We start from the raw sequence: 24,650 nt of genomic DNA, 5'->3' as shown, positions 1-24,650 counted from the left end.
CCGTGGACTCGCGCAGCCGTTACCCTTCGTGGGTTGAAGTCTCCATCAACGTGGATGTACGATAGCACCACCTATCGGAACCACGCCAAAAACATCCGTGTCTCCAATTGCGTTTGAATCCTCCAAACCCTTCCCTTTACTTTCTTGCAAGTTGCATGCTTTAATTTCCGCTGCCTATACACTCTTTGCATGCTTGCTTGAATTGTGTGATGATTGCTTGACTTGTCCTAAAATAGCTAAAATCTGCCAAACTCTAAAATTGGGAAAAGGTTAAGTTTTTATTGGTCAAGTAGTCTAATCACCCCCCTCTAGACATACTTCAAGGTCCTACAAGTGGTATCAGAGCATTGGTCTCCATTTGCTTTGATTTCCATAGCTTTTGGTGGTCATAGCCTTGGTTTCACAACCTAGGAGAGTATGGCGTCTAGCGAGGGAAATTATCACCGTAGAGGTCCTTACTTTGATGGTACTAATTTTGCTAGTTGGAAGCATAAGATGAAAATGCATATTCTTGGACATAACCCCGCCGTTTGGGCAATTATTTGTATTGGCTTGCAAGGTGAATTCTTCGATGGGAGAGAACCGAACCGTGAAGCTAATGCGGAAGAATTGAAGATGCTGCAATACAACGCTCAAGCATGTGACATCATCTTCAACGGATTGTGCCCCGAAGAATTCAACAAAATCAGCCGTCTTGAGAATGCAAAGGAAATTTGGGATACTTTGATTGATATGCATGAAGGTACCGAGTCCGTCAAGGAATCCAAGTTGGATGTGCTCCAAAGTCAGCTTGACAAGTTCAAAATGAAGGATGGTGAAGGTGTCGCTGAAATGTACTCTAGGCTTGCTCTTATCACAAATGAGATTGCCGGCTTAGGGAGTGAAGAGATGACCGACAAATTCATCATCAAGAAAATCCTAAGAGCATTGGATGGAAAGTATGATACCGTGTGCACATTGATCCAAATGATGCCAAACTACAAAGATCTCAAGCCAACGGAAGTCATTGGAAGGATTGTTGCTCATGAGATGTCACTCAAGGATAAGGAGGAACTTCACAACAAGTCAAGTGGTGCTTACAAAGCCTCAAGTGAAGCCCCACATCATCAAGTGAGAAACCAACCTTCAATGAAGAATTGAGCTTAATGGTGAAGAACTTCAACAAATTCTACAAAAGTAGAAGCAAAGAAAGAAGCTCCAAGTCAAGGTCTTACAATGACAAGAGATCTTCTAGTCGAGAGCGCAATTGCTACAATTGTGGGAGACCCGGACACTACTCCAATGAGTGTACGACACCCTACAAAAGAAGAGAAGATTCTCCAAGAAGAAGGAGCAAAAGAGAAGAATCACCACCAAGAGAGAGGAGGAGTAGAGATGATCGTTATGAACGAAGACCCTCACGGAGAAGTAAGGATTCGGAAAGAAAGGACAAGTCATCAAGGAGCTACACAAAACGAAGACATCAAGCTCATGTTGGTGAATGGGTTTCCGGCTCCGACTCCGACAATCACTCCGAGAGAAGCTATCACTCCGACTCCGAATATACTCAAGATGAAGGTGTTGCCGGTCTAGCACTTGTGTCAACCAACTCCTACGACATATTTGACTCACCAAATGAAGGTGTTGGAAGATGCTTCATGGCCAAAGGTCCAAAGGTAACACATCCCGAGTATGTTGATTTTAATAGTGATGAAGATGACTTGCTTGTGGATGATGATTTACTTGTTGACAACTCTAGTGATGAATACTATGATGAAACGTCAATTAATCATGCTAATCAAACGAATGACAATGATAAGGAGAAAATTGAGCTTCTAACTAAAGAACTAAACACTCTTAAGTTGGCTCATGAAACTATCTTCGAAGATCATCGAGAACTTTTAAGGGCTCATGAGAAGTTACGCTTTGAAAAGCTCAATCTTGAGCAAGAGCATGAGTTCTTAAAGGCAATCAATGATGATCTCCGCAAGAAAAGTTCTTCTTACATTGCCAAGCGTTTACTCTTATCTACTTACATGCCTCAAGTCAAGTCTAGTAACAAGTACAAGAAAGATACTTCCTCTAGTAGTAACAATAATAATGTCAAATCCAATGTTGTTGCTTCTAGTAGTTCTCTTGATTCCACTAATGATTCTCTTAGCCAAGTTACACTTGAGCAAGAAAATAGTTTATTGAAGGGAATTATAGAGAAAGGTGTTTACAAGAGCCTTGCCGGGAGTAAGCAATTCGAGGAAATTGTACGCAAGCAAGGAAGGCACCGGAAGAATCAAGGTGTTGGTTTTGAACGAAAGTTCAACGCCAATGGAGTTGAGTGGGAAGAAGATCAATACCCCAAGACAAAGTTTGTTCCTCAACAAGAGAAGTATGATCCTACTTCCTTCAAGGGGACACAAGCTCAAGATGATCTTCCACCACAAGACCACAAGAACAAAGGCAAGGACAAGCTTCAAGAAGAGATTGATGCATTTGAAGAAGCACCTAAAGCCTCGTTCAAGTGGGTCCCCAAGACTACGTCAAGTTCTACTTCATCAAGTACAACTACAACTCCAAGGATTCCCATCAAGATGATGTGGATCCCGAAGAAGAAGAACTAGAGAGTTCTTGAGGGTGACTCCGCCAACATTCTTCACTCATATCATTTTGGCAAGAACAAGTGCAATCAACTTTCACATCTTGCACTAGTTCAAGGAGTCACAAACCCTCATGTTGGTAAGGCAAGGGACAAGGTAACCTAATGTTTTCATGGACATCATCTTGTGTGTGCATCACTCTATGTCTATGGATATTCTTGTTTGTTCCTTGTGGGACTAACCCATGTAGGCAAGTTGAAAGTGCAACTCACTCCAAAGGATTGCTCCAAATGATCTACATCAACATTGAGCATCTACATCTTCAACACCTACATGAAGTCATCATCGACAAAACCCAAGGTTAGTTCATCCCTCTAAGGGGGGATCTCACATCTAGGGGGAGCTTAACTCTAAGAATTGAGTCAAAGCAACTCTAATGGTGTGAACACATTAATGCATTATGTAAAAGTGGTAACCCCACTTGAGCTTAAACGATGAGTATGACCTATGATCAAATGTTCTCATTTGACTCCTAAGTCAATATACTCATATATAGATGACCTAGTCATCGCCAATTGCTTGATAGATGCTAAAATTGGTTGTGCATGCTTTGCCACATATTTCAATTGCCATCTTATTGTGTGAGCATGTTGGTGCATATTTTACTCATTCAAGGACATCCACTTGTTGTTTTGTTTGTTTGGATTCTTTTCTTTGTGCCAAGTGGATGGACAAGAATGCCTAAGAACCTTCTTTAGCTATCTATGCTTTTCTCGTCTCAAACTCTATTCATGCTACATCACAAAATTTGATCAAGTCAGATTCGAACCACTCTGTGTGAGGAGCACTCGGAGTCCCCGATTCGTCATAGACTTAAACTTCCAAAACCTCTTAGTGATTCTCGGTCTGACCGATCCTTCCATTTCGGTCCTACCGAGATCATCAAGTTGATCTGAGTTTTCAATCTCGGTGCAACCGATTTGAACTTTTCGGTCTCACCGATTTGCTGTAACTGAACACAGTTATGCATCTCGGTGCCACCGAGTTGTTCCACTCGGTCACACCGACAGGGTCGAGCTATATATAGCCACGGGCAAAATTTTGGAAATTTCTCCGAAACCCTTCGCCCGCGCAACAGCTCGCTCTGCCATCGTGGTCTCCGGATCGTCTCCTCGTCGCCAGCAGCCTCCTGTCGCTGGTCTCCGCCGCCGTCAACGGATTTCGTCCCCGCCGTTGCCGCCGTAGCAAGTCCACCGCCAAGTTAGGGTATGGACTTAATCTTTGTGCTATCCACGTCTGATTCCTGGCACATTGTTTTCATATTGATTCTTGCCACGATTGAAACTCTTCTATCCAGCCAAAGTAGTTCATAGATTAGATGTGATTCAAATTTTTAGGGTTAGGTTTCCGCCGAAACCATCTCGGACCCACCGAGTTGAAAAACTCGGTCTCACCGATTTGGCTTATGCCATTGCACTAGTGACTCTCGGTCTGACCGAGAATTACTAATCGGTGCAACCGATTTGAGGATTCTGTGAAACCCTAGCAGTCTCGGTACCACCGAACTGAAACTCGGTCCAACCGAGATCATCAGTTTAGGTTCCAAAACTGCTTCGGTATCACCGAGTTTGAAAATCGGTGGATCCGAAATGCTTTCTGTGGAAAACTAAGACTGAACTTTTGAGTCATTCTTTTGCAAAAACCTCTGCATTTTGTGATGCTCATCTTTTCTATCTCATCTATAACTCTCCACAGGGACAGCAGTCAGCTTTTGCAGTATGTCTGATCAAAGTGACAGCCAGAATAGGTCAGAAGAGCAGATGGACTTGAGTGAGGGCACTAGTCCCTCAACTTCAGATGAAGGGAGCAGAAGTACTCCTAGCAATTTGCCTAAGGCTGCAACTAGGCAAAGGAGGAAAAGAACTTCAGATTCAGAGGATGAAGATTACAAAGCTGAGGAACATGAGGCTACTTCCAAGAAAGTGGTGCTCAAGAAGGAATATGGCTCAGCAAAGAATATGGCATGAAGACCAAAAGGCCTGCAGGAAGACAACCAATGTCCAAGGCCAGAGCATCAACTCAACTGCCTAAAAGGCCTGATCCCAAAGAGCGAGCTACTGAAGGAAAGAAGAGGAAGGAAAGGGTCAAGAAGACCATGGCCAAAATTGTTGGTCAACCTTCCATGATGGAAGAGGAAGAGCTTGCTGCACCAGCTCCAAAGGCAGCTAAGCTTATGGGAGATGCAATCAGATCAGGGGCTGCAACATCCAAGCCCAAGGAATCACCCAAAGCTGCCTCCAAGGCCAAGTTCCAAAGAGGAATACTAGGAGTATTCCAGCTGCTGAGAAGAACAAGGCCCCAGTGCCCAATGTTGCTGAAGATTCAGATGAAGAAGGAGAGGTTCTAAGAAAGCTCAAGCCCAAGATACCAGACCACAATGATGCCCATCCTGTGGCTGAGGACATGAGAATCAGGAAGGATTCAGGGCTGAGACTGTGGAGAATGGAAGATCCATATGCTTCAAGAAGAAGAACTGTTGTTGACTACAGGTTCCACACAAAGGAACAACAGGACTTCTATGAAACAATTCTGTTGGACAAGAAGCCCATAGTCTATGACATGAGGTGGGTTGACTGGAAATTCATCAAGGAAAATGAACAGCACTATCCTAGAGTGCAAGACAGCTTTGTTGCTTGTGGAGTTGCAGATTTTGTTGGACAGAAGTTCACCAACTGGAATGATGAGCTTATCATGCAGTTCTACTCCACAGCACACTTTTACCCAGATGGAAGAATAGTTTGGATGTCTAAAGGTACAAGGTACCAGTCCACTATTGAAGAATGGGAAAGTCTGATCAATGCCCCCAAGGAGAATAAGGATGACCTAGACATTTATGCAAAGAAGAAGTTGGGTCACAATTCAATGGCTCACATGTACAAGGAAATTCCAGACAAGGCATTGGAGACTCACAAGTTTGGATTAGTTCACTTTCTGCTGTCAGGGTTGCCAATTGGATTCTGAGGCACACTTTGTTGCCCAAGTCTGGTGACCATAACATGATCAGAGGGCGTGCCATCAACATGTTGCATGTGTTTGATGTGCCACAGAAGTTCAAAGTCATGAGCCTGGTCATTGAAACAATCAAGAGGACTGCAGTAGATCAGAAGAGGAGCTGTGGATATGCACCTCAGATTCAAGAATTGATAAACTCAAAGATGGGCACAGGAAAATATCAGTTGGATAAGGAACACTTTCCACTTTATCTAGACTTTGCGGACAGTGAGGTTTTCATGAATGAAGATGATCCACAATCAGTTCAAGCTCAGGAGAAGAAGGAGAAGGCAAAGAGGGAGAAGGCTGCCAAGATGCCAACTCAAGAGGAGGCATCTGAATATTTCTTGAAAACCAAACAGGAGCAGCTTTGTTACTTGATAGCACCATCTCTGAGGATTGAGAAGGGGTTGGCCACCCTAATCAAAACCAGGAGAGCCTGGAAAGAATCATGGAACAAAAATTCTATGATCTAGATGTCAAGGTAACTGAGATTCAGTCAGTTGTGGAGCAGCTACAGGATGACATGCAGGAGAGGAAGGGAAAGACTACCACCAATGTGTTTGCCAGAGTGCCCAGAGCCCAGAGGTCAGTTGCAGTGCCAGTGACAGACACTAGAGCAACAACTTCAGCACCAGCCACTGCCCCTACAGTTCCAGTGCAATCAGCTCCAGCACCAACTCCTCCAGCTCCATCCACTTCAACTGAAGCCTTCATCCAAGGAGCCATCTCTACACCACCACCAGAAGATCAAGCCTGAGAGTCGATCTAGCACTATGCATTTTCTATGAACTTTTTGGTAACTTGTTGCCAAAGGGGGAGAAAAATGTATAGATCATAGGCTTCAAGAGAGAGTGTGTTGCTTTTATTCTCTCTTGCTTTATTTGGTGGTTTTTCAATCTTTGTTTGCTATTGGTTGAGATACTATGCTTGTGAGACATTGATGATCATGTGTTTGATCGTAAGCTACACTTATACATGCTTGATATTATCCTATCTATCTTATGTGATCACTCACTATGCTTGGTGATGAGTGCATGTATTCATTGTTTATTATTTTGAGCGCTCCACCAAGATGTATGTGACATGGAAGAGTAACCCATGAGCCTAATTCATTGTGCATTTGCAGTCCAAAGCAAATCTAAAACTATGCACAAATTTAGGGGGAGCTTTTGCTTATCACATACTTCTCAAAGCGATGACGTTATTTAAATTTTATTATCATTTGTCGAAGCTTTGATCTATATGTTGTCATCAATTACCAAAAAGGGGGAGATTGAAAGTGCAACTATCCCTAGGTGGTTTTGGTAATTCATAACAACACATAGCTCATTGAGCTAATGCTATTCCAAGACTATTATTTCAGGAAAGCTCAATGAATGGCATGACATGGATGATGAAAGTGGATCCCTCAAAATACTAAGGACAAAGGATTGGCTCAAGCTCAAAAGCTCAAGACTCTTCATTTTACATTTTAGTGATCCAAGATCACATTGAGTCTATAGGAAAAGCCAATACTATCAAGAAGGGATGAGGTGTTGCTTAATGAGCCTCTTGCTTCATGTGCTTAGTGATATGCTCCAAAACCCTCAACTACTTTCCCACATCCACAAATGACCTAAACCTAAAGCCAAAATCGGTCACACCGATTCTTTCTATCTGGCGCCACCGATTCGAAAAGTCATAGCCACTGCCACAAACCCTAAGCAAATCGGTCTTACCGATAGGGATCTCGGTCTCACCGAGATGGGGTTGCAATCTCTCTGTTTTCCTTCGTAACGTTTCGGTCTAACCGAAGTGAGCGATCGGTCCCACCGAGATTGCAATGTAAACTCTCTGTTTCCTTTTTGTAACATTTCGGTCTCACCGAAAAGAGCAAATCGGTCCCACCGAGTTTACCTGACCAACTCTTTGGAAAGCTTATTACCAAATCGGTCTCACCGAGTTTGTGTAATCAGTCTCACCAAGATTATGTTATGCCCTAACCCTAACCGAATCGGCCTCACCGAGATGCATGCCAGTCCCACCGAAAATCACTAACGGTCACTAAGTTTACTAAATCGGTCTGACCGAGTTTAACGATTCGGTCCCACCGAGTTTGGTAAATTGTGTATAACGGTTAGATTTTATGTGGAGGCTATATATACCCCTCCACCTCCTCTTCATTCATGGAGAGAGCCATCAGAACGAACCTACACTTCCAACTTACCATTTCTGAGAAAGAACCACCTACTCATGTGTTGAGGCCAAGATATTCCATTCCTACCATATGAATCTTGATCTCTAGCCTTCCCCAAGTTGCTTTCCACTCAGATCTTCTTTCCACCAGATCCAAAACCTATGAGAGAGAGTTGAGTGTTGGGGAGACTATCATTTGAAGCACAAGAGCAAGGAGTTCATCATCAACGCACCATTTGTTACTTCTTGGAGAGTGGTGTCTCCTAGATTGGCTAGGTGGCACTTGGGAGCCTCCGACAAGATTGTGGAGTTGAACCAAGGAGTTTGTAAGGGCAAGGAGATCGCCTACTTCATGAAGATCTACCACTAGTGAGGCAAGTCCTTCGTGGGCGACGGCCATGGTGGGATAGACAAGGTTGCTTCTTCGTGGACCCTTCGTGGGTGGAGCCCTCCGTGGACTCGCGCAGCCGTTACCCTTCGTGGGTTGAAGTCTCCATCAACGTGGATGTACGATAGAACCACCTATCGGAACCACGCCAAAAACATCCGTGTCTCCAATTGCGTTTGAATCCTCCAAACCCTTCCCTTTACTTTCTTGCAAGTTGCATGCTTTAATTTCCGCTGCCTATACACTCTTTGCATGCTTGCTTGAATTGTGTGATGATTGCTTGACTTGTCCTAAAATAGCTAAAATCTACCAAACTCTAAAATTGGGAAAAGGTTAAGTTTTTATTGTTCAAGTAGTCTAATCACCCCCCCCCCACTCTAGACATACTTCAAGGTCCTACAGGCTTTTCCTGGCCGAGGTGTCTGGCGAGCCATTCGTCCCGGACACTGTGTTTGAAAGCCGCTAAGGCTTCGGCGTCCGGGCAGTCGATGATTTGGTTCTTCTTGGTGAGAAATATGTTCCAAAGCTTACGGGATGACTCTCCAGGTTGTTGGATTATGTGACTTAAATCGTTTGCAACCGGAGGTCGAACATATGTCCCTTGAAAATTAGCCCTGAAAGCGTCCTCGAGTTCCTCCCAACTTCCATTGGAGTTTTCGGGGAGGCTTTTCAACCAGTGCCGAGCTGGTCCTTTCAACTTGAGGGGCAGGTATTTGATGGCGTGGAGATTGTCTCCGCGAGCCATATGGATGTGAAGAATGAAGTCCTCGATCCAGACTGCAGGGTCTGTCGTTCCTTCGTATGCCTCTATGTTTACGGGTTTAAATCCCTCTGGAAATTCATGGTCCAGCACCTCATCGGTGAAGCACAGGGGGTGCGCGGCACCCCTATATTTGGATGTGTCTTGGCATGCTTCCGACGGATGTAGTGTTCGGTGTTGTTTCCGAACTGGTATTCGATCAGTATAGTCGTTTTGGTGGCCGTGATCCTGCATGGGAGCACGCTTCCTAGATCCATAGATGGACCTGGCCATACCGGCTCTTTTGTCCAGGTGCTCACGTAGATTGTGTGCTGACTTGTGTGTGGCGTCATGAGCTGCTTTGTCTCAGCCATGGGGTGCTCGGTCCGGTAGATTGGCCGTATTGTTTTTCGGTGGAATGGGCTCTATAGCCTCGTCATCGAATTCGGGCAGCAGCTTGCACTTTGGGTAGCTCTTTGTGTGGCAATTGCCACCGTATTTTTCGTCAGTATCGAGCACTTTGTTCCATCTTTGGTTGAGCGTATCCTGCGCGGCTTTAAGCCTTTGCTTCTGCTTCTTCAAGCTCCTTGGGGTGGCGATAAGCCTTTTGTGGAGGTTTTCTTGTTCCAAGTGCTTTTCCGGGATGATGAGTGCATCGTCGTCCGGACTGTTCTCCTCTCCAGAGACAGGTTTATAAGTTTTATTTTCGGCATCGCTGTGATCGGACAGCGGCCCCGGACTATGTTCGTCGTCCCCTGGCTCATCCTGCTCCATCGCTGGGTCCATGGGGTCGTCGTTACTTTTGGAATCGTCCGGGGTATTATTCTTTCTTATGTCGTTATCGATGTTTTTGCCGTGGCGGGATTTAGAGCGGCGTCGCTAACACCAGCGCTTTGGTTGCTTCTCCAGAGGACTATCCTTCGTTGCATCCTTCGGTTCCACGCCGTTGTTTTCTTTGGGTGTGTCCACCCTGTATATATCATATGATGAGGTGGCTGTCCAGCGCCCTGTGGGCGGTGGTTCCTGTTCTTCTCCGGCATCGTCATTCATACCGTCGATGTCTTCGGAGGCGAAATCAAGCATGTCGGTTGAGTCGTCGACAGTGGCTATTAAGTGGGTGATGGGTGGGCAATGACTTTCCTCGTCGTCCGCTTCCCACTCAAGTCGGGCATAGTTCGGCCAAGATTCTCCTGAAAGGGACAGAGATTTTAATGAGTTTAGCACGTCGCCAAAGGGCGAGTGCTGAAAGATATCCAAGGAGGTAAACTCCATGATCAGTGCCCAATCAGGCTCGAAGGGCACGGATATACGCGGTTCGGAGCCTGCGGCCGGAGGCGAGTCCGGGGTCCGACGACACAGACCTCTTTGGAGGCGAAGTCTGTGTTCGGCTCTATCGCCGCTGAGTGTGCGGCCTCCGTGGCGGGGTCCATCCACCCGTCCTCGTATGGCACGATCTACTCCGGATTAAGAGCCGGAGCAGCTGCAGGTGTGATCTCCTAAACATTGTCTGATGACAGATCTAGTCATGCTCATCGTGACTGTTCGGCGCACCTGTCATGGGCTCGAATCCATCGAGGATCAAGTCCCCGTGGATGTCGGCGGTGTAGCTCAGGCTTCCAAACCTGACCTGATGGCCAGGAGCGTAGCTATCGATCTGCTCTAGATGGCCAAGTGAGTTGGCCCGCAGTGCGAAGCCGCCGAATACGAAGATCTGTCCGGGGAGGAAAACCTCACCCTGGATCGCATTGTTGTAGACGATTAAAGGAGCCATCAAGCCTTACCATGACGATATAGTGGAACTCTCAATGAAAGCACCAATGTCGGTGTCAAAACCGGCGGATCTCGGGTAGGGGGTCCCGAACTGTGCGTCTAAGGCTAATGGTAACAGGAGGCGGGGGACACAATGTTTATCCAGGTTCGGGCCCTCTCTATGGAGGTAATACCCTACTTCCTGCTTGATTGATCTTGATGATATGAGTATTACAAGAGTTGATCTACCACGAGATCGTAAAGGCTAAACCCTAGAAGCTAGCCTATGATTATGATTGTTCTTGTCCTATGGACTAAATCCTCTGGTTTATATAGACACCGGAGGGGGCTAGGGTTACACAGAGTCGGTTACAGAGAAGAAAATCTACATATTCGAATCGACAAGCTTGCCTTCCACGTAAAGGAGAGTCTCACCCGGACACGAGACGAAGTCTTCAATCACTATCTTCATAGTCCAACAGTCTGGGCACAAGTACATAGTCCGGCTGTCCGAGGACCCCCTAATCCAGGACTCCTTCAGGGAGCTCTAGCAGCTTGACAGCGGTGGCCAGGTCTCGGATACAGGGACGGGCCCACTTCAATTCATGGATATTCAGTTGAATACCCATTATTTTTGTCAAAAGATTTCATATATATATATATATATATATAGTGTATATTACATACAAGTATGAAAAAAGAAGTAAACTGGTTGCGCTGGGTGCGCTGGCTGGTTCCCTCCCTTCCCACCCCACATGGCCCAGTAGCACACGGCAGTAACTCCTTCCACGCTCGCAGCACATTCAAAAATAACTGCAGCCTGCGTTATTTCGCTGAACTCGATTGGTCAAACGAACTGTCGCGCCGCCTCCCGAAATCCCCAATTCTGATCGCACCTCATCCTCCTATGCGACCACGCGCAGCGGCGCATCCAGCCATGGCACAGGCGCACAATGGCATGGGCAGGTGTGGTCGTGGCCGCGGGCCAGCGGGCGGCGGCGCGGTGCAGACATCTCGCATCCGGCATGGGCGTTTGAAGTCCAAATTTTCCTACCTCGGCACTCCGGATCAGGATAAATGGCCTCGGCCGCATTCTGCTTGCGAGGCAGCGTCCACATCCCCACACATACAAACAGTAAGTTATTGTCTAATTGGCTTTCTGTTTCAGCATATTGAAATTTCAGATTTGTTTGCACTTAGCAGTGAATTTATGTGTTGTTTACACAAAAGAAACTGAGATTTTAGAAGTTATTAAGTAGTCTAATACATTAATATTGTTTGCAATTTGCGATGCGAATTCGCAATTCGAGAATCTGTTTCAATTATGAATTCGTAACAACAAACATTACTTTAAAAGATTAGCACTCTGAAACCTGAGGTTTTAAAAAATCATACCTTCCAAATTTTGAATACACGCTCTTAAAATCTTGGGCCCGCCCCTGCTCGGATGACCGTCGACCAGCAAGGGCGGCGAGCCGCGCCGGCGGCGTGCAGTGCGTTGTTAAGCGCCCATTATTTGTTTGTTGAAATGCCCACAAGAAAAAGAATTTTATAAGAGACAAACATATGAGTCACTTACAGGTGGATCCCTTGTCCAACTCAGCATATTGTCCACACAAGCATGCCATGTTAGCCTGACAGGTGGGCCCAACTTGTCAGGTTCACTGCTTTCGCGTGCTTATCAGACAATCGATGCTCCCCGTTAGTCATTAGGTAGAAAATTGGTGGTTTTTTGTGCCCTGTAAAAATGGTATTAAGTTGTTACCCTAACCCAAGTACGGTGGTTTTGAATAAATAACTTCACGAGGTGGCGTTCCACTAAAGTCACATCAGCCAGTACGTGCTAGCAAACTGTCTGTCCGCAGACGCGCCGGTGTCGCAGATCAACGTGATGGCTGGTCCGGTCGTCACCACGCCGGAGCTGAATCTGACTCCTTGTCTCCGCAGCCAACTCATGCTCCAGATCGCCCACACTTTCTTTAGAAGATGCGAGTGGTTTACGGGCCCGTAAACCCTTATCTGTCTGCCACCAGGAATTGCCATCAGCGAACGAAAGCTGATGGCATCGAATCAGTCGGAGGCGCATGTGCTAGCACGTACTAGCTGATAGCACAAAGGACCCCGCCCACTTTCAATCTTCAGAACAAAAGAGAGACTCGCTTTGTAGCTAAAGCTCAACCTCAGCATTTTACCAGTGGCGCTTCGCTTGAATAGGTGATATCGTGGTATTCTAGTTTAGCGACGAAAGCAAATGGCAGACTACTCGCGTGTTAGGGTCCTCAGTCGGAGCCTCGTCAAGGCGGCTGCCACCGTCACGCCGCGCATCCTCGCCGAGTCGCCGTGTCCAACCTCGACCTGCTCCCTCGGCCCATACCGTCCTTGCTCTTCTGCGCCTACCGCGAGCCCTCCACCGTCTGCTTCCGCGATGTCGTCGCCATCTTCAAGGCCAGGCTACCGTCCCTGCTCGAGCACTTCTTCCCCCTCGCCGGTCGCCTCGTGTCCAGCCCGCGCTCCGGGGTTCCGGAGCTGCAGTGCGACAACCAGGGCGCGGAGCTTGTCGTCGGTGAAGCCGGCGTGGAACTGGCGAGCCTGGACTACGGCGCGCTAGGCGCGTCGCTGGCGAGGATCGGCGCGCTCGTCCACTACGGCGCCGACGTCGTGCTTTCGGTGCAGCTCGTGTCTTTTGCCTGCGGCGGGTTCACCGTTGCGTGGTGCTCCAACCACGTGGTCATGGACGGGTACGGGCTGTGCATGCTCGCCAGCATGTGGTCCGAGCTCGCGCGGTCCGGGAGGATTGACACCACCCGCGGCGACGGGGCACCCAACTTCGACCGCTCCGTGCTGCCGCGACCCCGCGCCGCGCCGTCGTACAGCCCCTCGCTCAGCGAGGCGTTCACGCCGTTCGAAGGCAAACATCTGGTTAACTCGCTCACGGCCGGGAGCTACTGCGTCACGCGCCTGTACTACGTCGAGGAGCGTGATATCGCGATGCTGCGCGCGCGGGCGAGCAGGGAGGCTGTCGGCGAGCGACGCGCGACCCGCCTCGAGGCGGTGTCGGCGTACCTGTGGAAGGCCCTGGCCGCCGTCGTGGTCGTGTCCGGTTCCGACGAGACCTGCCGCATGGGCTGGTGGGTGGACGGGCGGCGGAGGCTCAGCGTGCCGGGAGACGAGGCCGCGATGCGCAACTACGTCGGCAATGTCGGGACGTTCGCGCTCGCGGAAGCAACCGTGGAAGAGATCCAGCGGCGGCCGCTCCCGGAGGTCGCGTCGATGGTGCGGGAGGCGATCGCGGCGAGGGCCACCGAGGAGCATTTCCAGGGCAGCCCGGCGTTAGCCGTGACGTCATTCGCGTCGTTCCGTCTTCAGACGGACTTCGGCTTCGGGCACGCCGCCCTGGCGATGCCGATGATGCTCGCCGGGACCGGGAGGCTGTGCGCCGGCTTCGTGAAGATCGTCCCGCGCCCCGGAGGCGACGGTTCGTGGGTCGTGAGCATGGTGGTGTGGCCGAGGCTCGCCGCCGCGCTCGACTCTGACGAGCAGCGCATCCTGAGGCCGGTCACCGCCGAGTACCTCGGCCTCAAGGCAGAAAACCCGTGTAGCCGGCTATGAGCACCTGCGTCTTGTGCTCATTTCGGTGATGCGCGGTACGCCATTGGTCTCCACGATGTTTGTATACTATATATGTCGTATTTGTGCTTCTTTCAAAAAAAAAGTCGTATTTGTGGCGTATTGTAACGAGACGAGCAAAGTCTGATTTAATACTATATACCTGCTCATTGTCAAGTACAACCACACTTCCAACTCTCACCTCAGCACCATGCTCGTTGATGTCTATGCCAAGTCCAACCTTATTTGTCTGACACATGAATGGGCGTCGCCGCACCCGCCCTTCTCGTCTGTTATGCCCCTACTAAACTCGTTGCCACATGCGCCATTTTCCAGGGTAAAAATACATAGAATATTACAAAAATCAAAATAATGTATTTTTTAGTCAATGCAAGATGTCGTTCCTCACCTTAATTTCATTATCAGAAGAGTGAAAAGTTAGTATTTTAATATAGCTTTCAACAGGATTAATGAGTAATATAATCAAGCATGGCTAGATTATCATTGAGAAAGCATACTATAGAAGCAAGCTGAAGCTACCACTCTTAGGTTTGTAGTGTATATTGTATACCATAGAAGCATAATTTTGAGATCAACACTACAACTTTGTCATGCATCAGGGTGTCTTTGTTTTGAAAAGAAAACAACATGTGTGGGCTAAAGAGGGTTTTAGTTCTACAATTATTTCGACATGCTATGCTTAATTTAACTTCCATGTCGTTCTTGGACCGAGATTGATCGATTGACGCCAGTCCTTTGTATGATCTACTACTCTGTAATTGGGCTCTTGTTTCTCTGTATTGTTTGCTGCAAAAAAATTATAACTTTCAGGTGCAGATTCGCAAGAATGTTCTGACATTGTGTGGTTACAGCGGCAGTATACATAGGAGAGACTCCATTCTGAAGCACCTTCCCAATAAATAACAAAAAAATCAAAAAAAAAACTGAAGTTTACAAAGGAAGAATGAATTAGTGGTATTAGTATTACCCTTTAAGAAGAAAGAAAAAAATTCTAAACAAATAACAACAAAGTTTGAACACGATTTACACAAAAATTATGGCTTTTTATAATATGCAAGAATAAGCATATGATAGTGGGGTTTTTAGAGGAATTAGATTATTACCCTCAAAAGGAAATAAAACTGAAACAAAATTAAAATAATAGAGTTTTCTAAGAAAGAATGAATTAGTGGCATGTGCATTACCCTTAAAGAAGAAACAAAATGAAATGAAACTGAAACAAAATGAAAATAATGAACTTTTGTAAGAAGAAAGGAAATGAAAAAATAATCTAAAACAAACAATGACAAAATTTGGACACACTATACAAAAAAAATGCATTTTTTCAAATATACAAGAATAAACATATAATAGGGGAATTTTTGCATAAAAAAAGTTTCCTAACAAGGAATGAATTTGTGGCATTGATATCACGGTTTTAAAAAATAAAACAATAACTATAATAAATTGAAATAATGAATTAGTGGCATTGAAATTGCATGTTTTTGTAGTATGCAGACAATAATCATATAATAGTGCAATCTTTGCATATATTTTATAGTATTTGTGTGTATACGTTTAAACTCACCCAACACCTGAAAATTTTCAATTAGTTGTCATTTGTGCATATATTTTATAGTATTTGTGTGCATATATTTTATACGTTTTTGTCGAATGAGGGGCATCTTGTCAAGGAACACATCATTTCAAGGAGTTGTCATTTTTGTTTACAGGAGGTTGAAACCCTGGCCTCTGCGTCAATCTGATGCACATAATCATTTTTATTGAAGTTGATGCAAGTCAATGAGATCGAAGTCATCAACATGTGTAGTATAAAGCATGTGCAATAACAAAAAAACAATTACAAGTAAAGAATATATCACCTACAACTAAATCGAATTATTCCGTAACAACGCCTTCAGGAAAGGATAAACATCCTCAGGTTGCCATCGCCACTTCTGGCAGAACAGTAATTTTCATCCAGATAGTCATCAGCAACCACTGAAGGCAAAGAGATAGGAGCAACTCCAATGGGGCAACCCATTTCGTTCGCCCGCGTCCGTTTGGATCGGCGCGGACAAAAGTGGCGGCCCAACGCGCCGACCCAAACGGACGCGCGTCCGTTTTTCGTCCGCGGGCGACCCATTCCAAGCCCAATTTTGAGCTCGATTTGCGTCGGCGCGGACACGAGACGGACGCGCGTGCGCACCTACTCCTCTCCCCGGGCCCGTCTGTCGGTGGCAGCCACCACCATTTCCCTCCTTTTTCCCAAAAACACTCCCGCCCGCGCGCGCCCCTGCCCCCCAACCAGCCATGGAGGACGCCATCGACCTCGACCTCGACGCCGCCGCCGACCTCGCCTCCCTCGCCTTGTCCGGCGCCGTCGGCCCCTCCGGGAAAGGCAAGCCTCGTGCCCCGTGCAAGACCGCCGCGGCGGCCAAGCCAAAGAAGGCGCTGACGCCCGAACAGCGGGCAAGGGAGTCAGCCAAGAGGAAGGGCCGGAGGCACACCGCGGACGCGAGGGACGAGGCCGCTGCGCAGGCCGCCTCTGTCGCCGCCGTGCAGCAGGAGTTCACCACCGCCCGCGTCGCCGCGGCAACGAGGGAGGCGCTCTACATGCTTGGGGTAAACCCTAGCCAGCACGGCCTCGTCCAAGCCGCCGTCGCCGCGGCCAGCACCGGCTCGTTGGTGTTTCCTCGGATGGTGATGCCCGACTCACCCCGCGCATGGGCTTGCAACCCGGTCCCCGGCTTCCACGTCTACCCGCAGGCCTCCCGCCTCTCCAGGGAGTGCTCACCCCGCGCATCGGCTTGCAACCCAGACGCGCCTTCCACGCCTGCGCCCATCGACCTCAACGCCACCCCGGTGGTTGGTGGCTCGTCGTCCGGCGGCACGAGGAAACGCGCGCGACAGGCGCCGACCGGCGGTCTCCCGGACGCCCGTAACCTGTTCGAGGAAATGCTGTCCGCCGTCGACGAGGACTACATGCAACACCTCATCTTCAAGGGTGGTGCGCCGAGCGCTGGCTACGATCCCGAGGAGACGCAAAGCCAGGACGGCCGCGGGGCGTTCACGCCGGCCGCTGGCTATGATCTTGATCAGGCGGCCTTCATGCGTGATTAGGTCGGCATCGACCTGGACGGCTTCCCCCTCGACCACGAGTTCCCGGATGACTATGGGCTAGAGGAAGAGGACGAGTGCGACATCGAAGTGGAGCCTTTGTTCGAGGACGAGCTCGCCAACCAAACCGCCGGTCCTAAGCCGAAGCGCAAGAGAAAGCGCACGAAGGCGTACACAGCTGCCGAGGACAAGCTTCTTTGCGAGTGTTGGCGAGACATTGGACAAGACCCAAAGACGGGCGCTGAGCAAAAGCATTCAACCTTTTGAACTCGTGTGCACAGCGAGTTTCATGAGCGTAAGAAGTTTCCACCTTACCAATTTGTGAGCACGTGCGGGTGGGTCTCCATTTCCAAGCGGTGGAGGGTGATCCAACAAGAGTGCAACAAGTTTGCGCCACCCTTGAGAGTGTCAAGGCCCGCCCTCGTGAGCGGCATCGGCGTGCAAGACATGGTATGATAGCAAGCAAGCCGCCCTCTTTTGTGCCATCAAGATCATCCTTTTACGTCTTCATTTTGCATGGAAACATTTTGTAGGCATTTCAAGCTTTGGAGGCATTCAAGGTTCAACATAATGGTAAGTGCTTCAACCTCTCCCATTGCTATCGGGTCATCAAGAACGAAGAGAAGTTCAAGGCACAATATGCCGCGCTCAAGGCACGTGGGAGGAAGGGCGCCGTGGAGGATGTTGGGGAGGGCGAGTCGGCACGGCCGCGGGGGAAGACCAACTCCAAGAAGGAGGACAAGCGAGATGCGGCCACCAACGCCTTGATCGCAAGCATGGACGGCATGATGAATAAGAAGGACTCAAGAGAGGAGGAGCGCCGGCGTTTCAAGGAGGAGCAAATGGATGCTTTCATGGAGGTCTAAAGGAGAAGGCTTAATCTTGACGCCGAGAAGCAAGCCAAGATGTTCAAGCTCGAGGCGGAGAAGCAAGCCAAGATGCTAGAGATCGAGGCCGCCAACGCCAAGACAAAGGCGAACGAAGTGGCTCTTGCAAGCATGATGACCGGGGTGGAGATCATGAAGGTGGATCTCAACGCCTTGTCGCCAAGGAAGAGGCCGTGGTTCGAGAAGATGCAGGCCGACATGCTCAAGTTCAACGACGAGTGATCTATGGCGTCGAGGGGCCATCTTTTTTATATGCCGGCAGGTGTGCCGACATGACCACGGGAGCCGCGATGGCGTGGTCGAACTCAAGTCCCACCATTTTTTGTGTGCTGGCATGTGTGTCGGCCGGCTAGCGAGTGCGCCAGCATGAACTGTGGTGCTTTCTGAGGCCGGCATTGTATGCCGACGCTGGCATGAGACATGAACGCTGGCATGATCGGCCGCGGGCCTTTTTTATTTAAAAGTTGAATGCGGACGTGAAATGGGTCGGCGCGTTGGACGCATTGCCGATCCAAATGCAAAACTGGACGGACGGCGGGCGGGCGGCCGATCCAAACGGACAAAAGACGGACAAATGCGTCATCCGTTTGGGTCGCCCCATTGGAGTTGCTCTGACAGTTTCAATAAGGACACGGCAAAAACTCATCGCTTCCATGCTCGACCAATCGAGCTCAGAACAAGGGTTCTCACCCCGGGCTTGAACTGGCGTTCCACTAAAGTCACATCAGCAAGTACGTGTCCGCAGAGGCCCCGGTGTCGCAGATCAACGTGATGACAGGTCCGGTCGTCACCACGCCGGAGTTGAATCTGACTGCTCGTACACCTCCGCAGCCAACCCATGCTCCACTCCAGATCGCCCACACTTCTGAAGATGCGAGTGGTTTACGGGCCCATAAACCCTTATCTGTCTGCCACCAGGAATTGCCATCAGCGAGCGAACGAGCTGATGACAGCGAATCAGTCGGAGGCGCATGTGCTAGCGTACTGGCTAATAGCACAAAGGACTCCGCCCACTTTGAATCTTCAGAACAAAAGAGAGACTCGCTTTTTAGAGCCAAAGCTCAATCTCAGCATTTTACCGTGGTATTCTAGTTTAGCGAGGAAAGGAAATGTCAGACTCGCGTGTTAGGGTCGTCAGTCGGAGCCTCGTCAAGGCGGCCGGCGCCGTCACGCCGCGCATCCTCGCCGTGTCCAACCTCGACCTGCTCCCTCGGCCCATACCGTCCTTGCTCTTCTGCGCCTACCGCGAGCCCTCCACCGGCTGCTTCCGCGATGTCGTCGCCATCTTCAATGCCAGGCTACCGTCCCTGCTCGAGCACTTCTCCCCCCTCGCCGGTCGCCTCATGTCCAGCCCGCGCTCCGGGGTTCCGGAGGTGGACTGCGACAACCAGGGCGCGGAGCTTGTCGTCGGTGAGGTCGGCGTGGGACTGGCGAGCCTGGACTACGGCGCGCTAGGCGCGTCGCTGGCGAGGATCGGCGCGCTCGTCCAGTACGGCGCCGACGTCGTGCTTTCGGTGCAGCTCGTGTCCTTCGCCTGCGGCGGGTTCACCGTTGCGTGGTGCTCCAACCACGTGGTCATGGACGGGTACGGGCTGTGCATGCTCGCCAGCATGTGGTCCGAGCTCGCGCGGTCCGGGACGATCGACACCACCCGCAGCAGCGGGGCACCCAACTTCGACCGCGCCGTGTTGCCGCGCCCCCGCGCCGCGCCGTCCTACAGCCCCTCGCTCAGCGAGGCGTTCACGCCGTTCGAAGACAAACATCTGGTTAACTCCCTCACGGCCGGGAGCTACTGCGTCACGCGCCTGTACTACATCGAGGAGCGTGACATCGCCATGCTGCGCGCGCGGGCGAGCAGGGAGGCTGTCGGCGAGCGACGCGCGACCCGCCTCGAGGCGGTGTCGGCGTACCTGTGGAAGGCCTTGGCCGCCGTCGTGGCCGCGTCCGGCTCCGACGAGACCTGCCGCATGGGCTGGTGGGTGGACGGGCGGCGGAGGCTGAGCGTGCCGGGAAAGGAGGCCGCGATGCGCAACTACGTCGGCAACGTCGGGACGTTCGCGCTCGCGGAAGCAACCGTGGAGGAGGTCCAGCGGCGGCCGCTCCCGGATGTCGCGTCGATGGTGCGGGAGGCGATCGCCGCGAGGGCCACCGAGGAGCATTTCCAGGAGCTGGTAGACTGGGTGGAGGAGCACAAGGGCGGCAGGTTCGTGGAGACGGCGACCGTCGGGCTGGGCAGCCCGGCGTTAGCCGTGACGTCATTCGCGTCGTTCCGTCTTCGGACGGACTTCGGATTCGGGCACGCCGCCCTGGCGATGCCGATGATGCTCGCCGGGACCGGGAGGCTGTGCGCCGGCTTCGTGAAGATCGTCCCGCGCCCCGGAGGCGACGGCTCGTGGGTCGTCAGCATGGTGGTGTGGCCGAGGCTCGCCGCCGCGCTCGACTCTGACGAGCAGCGCATCCTGAGGCCGGTCACCGCCGAGTACCTCGGCCTCAAGGCAGAAAACCCGTGTAGCCGGCTATGAGCACCTGCGTCCTGTGCTCATTTCGGTGATGCGCAGTACGCCATTGGTCTCCACGATGTTTGTATAAGCTTTGTCGCGTTCGCTCTATGTCGTATTTGTGGCGTATTGTAACGAGACGAGCAAAGTCTGATTTAAACCTCTACATTTCAGCTTATAGATATCGTCGGAAACGAACGTCCACATCTAAATCCCTGAAATTTGTACCTTGCGCTCTTCAATCCCGGTTGTATTTAAACTTAGAGCATATCCAAACACAATTGGCCGAGATGAGGTTGAGACCCACATGTCAGCGGGGGAAGTAAATAAGGAAGTACTCCATCCGTAAACTTATATAAAAGCATTTAGATCACTAGTTGATAGACTGCCTGCCGTAGCTGATAACCATCGCAAGCGTGCTATTGCTCGTCGTTACGCTAGCGTCCTGCCCACCATGTAGTGCACCGCTCGTGCCCGCCGCGCACGCCGTCTATGAAATCTCCTTTCATAGGCCCGTTTTTCTGTATCTGTGTGCATCGTGGGACGAAATGGGTCACCTCGGGACGCGACGACTCCAAGTTGACCTCGCAGCCAACGCCGCGGTGGCGGGCGTTTGCCTAGGACCGTGCTGCAGAGAAGAACGCCTTTTAGTTGTAGTACAGCTCCGCCGCTGCCTGCGTTAAGTGGCAACTTCTATGTCATATGCCTCCACTGCTGACCACCTCTGCTAAAACACGTCTAGGCGGAACAAGCCTTGAACAACGCCTCTTGTGTGTGGCATGGCTCGTCGACGTGCTCTTCCTCCTATCCGACACGAAGGTGTCACGCCTGTCTACCTGCTGCTAGTCCTCCGAGCATCGCTGGTGTGGGACGCCGGGCTAGAGCAGTACGCCGACGAGTCGGTGACTACGCATGGTGTGCGCTTGTCCACTGGCACGGGTCGTACAGGAGGAACTTGTTCCCCGGCTTCCGACATCCAACTCGTTGTCCACGTCCATTTAGGCTGGCCGTAGCGGGGGTATCAGAGCCGGCATCATGCACTCAGCAATAGCAAACATGATGATGTGGCAGAGAATTAAAGAGAAAGGATTAGAGTAACATAGGTAGATACCATAACATAATAAATGTTATATTACTTTGTGTCATGCATGGTCATAAATAAGGTCATCTATGATACTACTCTATGATACTATGCACCATGAAGGTAATAATATCATACACTAGTACCATATGCATGGTATTGATATATGATACTTCCCACTATGAGTAGCCTTATACATCCATCGATCCATGCAAATAAAAACCATGCATGCACGTGTGTTCTGAAAATCAAGCTTAGTCAGCAATCCCAGAGTCTTGGTGCCACGTCACCAAATCCCCTCCTAAAAGGCATCAAGGTTAAAAACAACGGGGATCGAAGAGCAAATGGTACAAACTTCAAGGATTTAGACGTGAGGGTTTGTTTCCGACGACCTCTACAACCTCAAGGTTTAAACCAGACTTCACTCCAACGAGACCGACTGATGGCGAAACACTGATGCAGAGGGTGCCTTACATCGCTGGGTGGCGCACATCCCAGAGCATGTCCGCCATCTATGCTCATCATGGCGCACCGCTGGCCCAATCGAGTCGAGTGGACGTTGGCTTCACAACGACGGCGGTGGTTGCCAAAGGCCTGACGTGGTTGTGATGCTTGGATCGCATCGGCGGCTGGTCTGTTGGCTGTTACTTGGGTCCTGGACGGGTGCATGAGACATGTTGATGTTGCCGATAATGTTCAGCCCTCTGCATTTGCCGGCGGGCACGGCTTCATTCGCTCCCCGTGACCATGGTGTAGGGCTCTCTCCTGTGATGTGGCAGTCAGTGGGTGTGCTTCACCGTCGATGCGGTTCGTGTGGTAGACACTCAAGCATGTGTCAGTGCACTCACTATGGTCTGCGGTGGCCATCAAAATGTCTTTGTGAGGGTTACTTCCTATGGATTCGGTGGTTGCTACGTGCGGCTCATGCTGGTGACAATGCGTGATTTAGCTGAAAGGCTTCTTTGTGGGTTTTGGTTGTTCTCACTCTTGTTGGTTTGCTTTAGGTGACGGGATGCAATATATAGCAGCAGCTTGACGCAGGATATGGTTGTGCAACAGCAGTAGTGGAATTTCTAGCCCAACGCATGCAGTTGCTTGGATCACGGAAAAGGGATGGCGACAACACACAATTGCCTTTGATTTGCCGGTGCTTCTCAAGTAACCGGTTTCGACCTTCAAGGTGAAAACCCTAGGTCTGTCCGAGTTGGTTATACCTGGCAATGACGATGTTTTTTTTGCGTCATTACCTTGTTCAAGGCATTGCATAGATATGCTTGGACTTGTTTTTCAGGGTGAAAATCTAGAATATGACCTTTGGTGGTTGGATGCCATGACGGCACCGCTCAGGCATCATTCCCTTCCTAAAGGCGTTATTGTCGAAGAGCCTCATTATCTTTATGGTGTCCAGAGTTGGTTGATGAGGATATGGTCGGTGATGTAGTTTGTTGATCATTATTTTGAACGCTTCATTTTGTTCTCCTTTTTTGCTCAGGCATAGTTTTGATTGTGTATGACTTTGTTAGTTGCCGGTGTGTCTATTTGTATTTGTGCATTGATGTTGCCTATGTACGTTCTAACTGTGCAGAGATGAGGTGTGTGCTTATGGTGCTTCTATCCACTTAATGTTTTTTACTTTGAGTGAATAAAACGTAACCTTTGTTGAAGAGAAAAAAACTGTTACAATCCCTATTAATTATCTTGGCAACAGATACAAGTATTCAGAGGAATTCAGAAGAGGAGGAGCATGTGAGGCTGGGGAAAGTGTTCACGAATAAAGCAGACTTTCGGAGCAGGGGTGCATTGAAGCACGTTTTTCTGAACTCCTCAGAAGTGATGTTTAAAAGATTTTATTCTTTTTATTTTTTACATAAATATGCGCATGCATGTGGTCTAAGTATGTGTGAAACCTCGTTCGATAATACGCTATATTATATGCTGCAAAAAGAAGGCAAAAATTTGGCCTCAAAATCGACAAAAAAAAACAAGCCCATTTTTTCATTATTTGTCTTTTTTCTATCAGTCACATGCAAGCACGTATATTGATGAAATTTTGGCCCGATATACTACCCTGATATACATGCATCTACAAAAAAAAATTGAAATTTTTCATGCTGTAAAAATCCTTTTGTTGAACTTTATAAAACCAGGCTCGGATGACAATACTTGGGTAGAAAATGCATTCTCTATGATGCACGCACTATCCTTCGGTGTTCTGGCATGTTGATCTGCGTCTAAATAAGCCACATGTTGCCTCCAACACCTGTGTATACAAACCTCAAACAATATATTAATCAAAATACTTTCCCAAATTTCCACTCTGTTCATGTGCATCCGGACCGCCGAACATGCATGCATCCGGTACAGGACAAGGTCTGGAAAGGTTGATTTTATTTTCATAATTCATCTTGGAGTCGGTTTTCTGTTTGGGTTGCTAGCTAGGGTAGCATTGTTTATAAACAAGAAAAAAGAAGGTGCCACTTGCGCCCCTGAATGGGTAAATCCATTTACCAGAAAAGGGGAAAAACAAACTTCACCTCGTGTCACTCCCACTAGCTACATGGACGCCTCCCTCACGCCGGTGCCCATCTCTCCGCCCCTCTCCTCACCACCGTTGTCGGCAGCTAGGCTTCTTCCTCCCTTTTGCGTGTCATCTGAGTAGAATGGGGCAGGACCACATCATCAAGGTCAACGTCCTCAATCCCTAAGTGCAGCATCAACTCCTTGAGATCGGCCTCCGCAGCAATCGATGCAGAAGAACTAGTCGCCACGGAAACCCTAGGAGC

General features: G+C 49.4%; 1 protein-coding gene and 1 pseudogene across 1 annotated transcript; both read left to right on the top strand.

The window, feature by feature from the left end:
• Window positions 1–12,774: 12,774 nt before the first annotated feature.
• On the top strand, window positions 12,775–14,410 carry LOC123044446 (coniferyl alcohol acyltransferase-like; annotated as a pseudogene).
• Window positions 14,411–19,226: 4,816 nt separating this feature from the next.
• On the top strand, window positions 19,227–20,998 carry LOC123044445 (coniferyl alcohol acyltransferase). The gene has a single exon (XM_044467182.1). It carries the CDS (start codon window positions 19,398–19,400, stop codon window positions 20,808–20,810), a length of 1,413 nt encoding a protein of 470 aa, XP_044323117.1. The 5' UTR covers window positions 19,227–19,397; the 3' UTR covers window positions 20,811–20,998.
• The last annotated feature ends 3,652 nt before the right edge of the window (window positions 20,999–24,650 follow it).

The sequence above is a fragment of the Triticum aestivum genome, chromosome 2B, assembly GCF_018294505.1.
Source record: "Triticum aestivum cultivar Chinese Spring chromosome 2B, IWGSC CS RefSeq v2.1, whole genome shotgun sequence".
In the NCBI taxonomy this organism is placed as follows: Eukaryota; Viridiplantae; Streptophyta; class Magnoliopsida; order Poales; family Poaceae; genus Triticum; species Triticum aestivum.
This window is presented reverse-complemented; position numbering and strand designations above follow the sequence as displayed.

What these genes read in the sequence shown, in the direction of transcription:
- LOC123044445 (XM_044467182.1), top strand. Translation starts at nt 19,398, where the DNA reads ATGTCAGACTCGCGTGTTAGGGTCGTCAGTCGGAGCCTCGTCAAGGCG.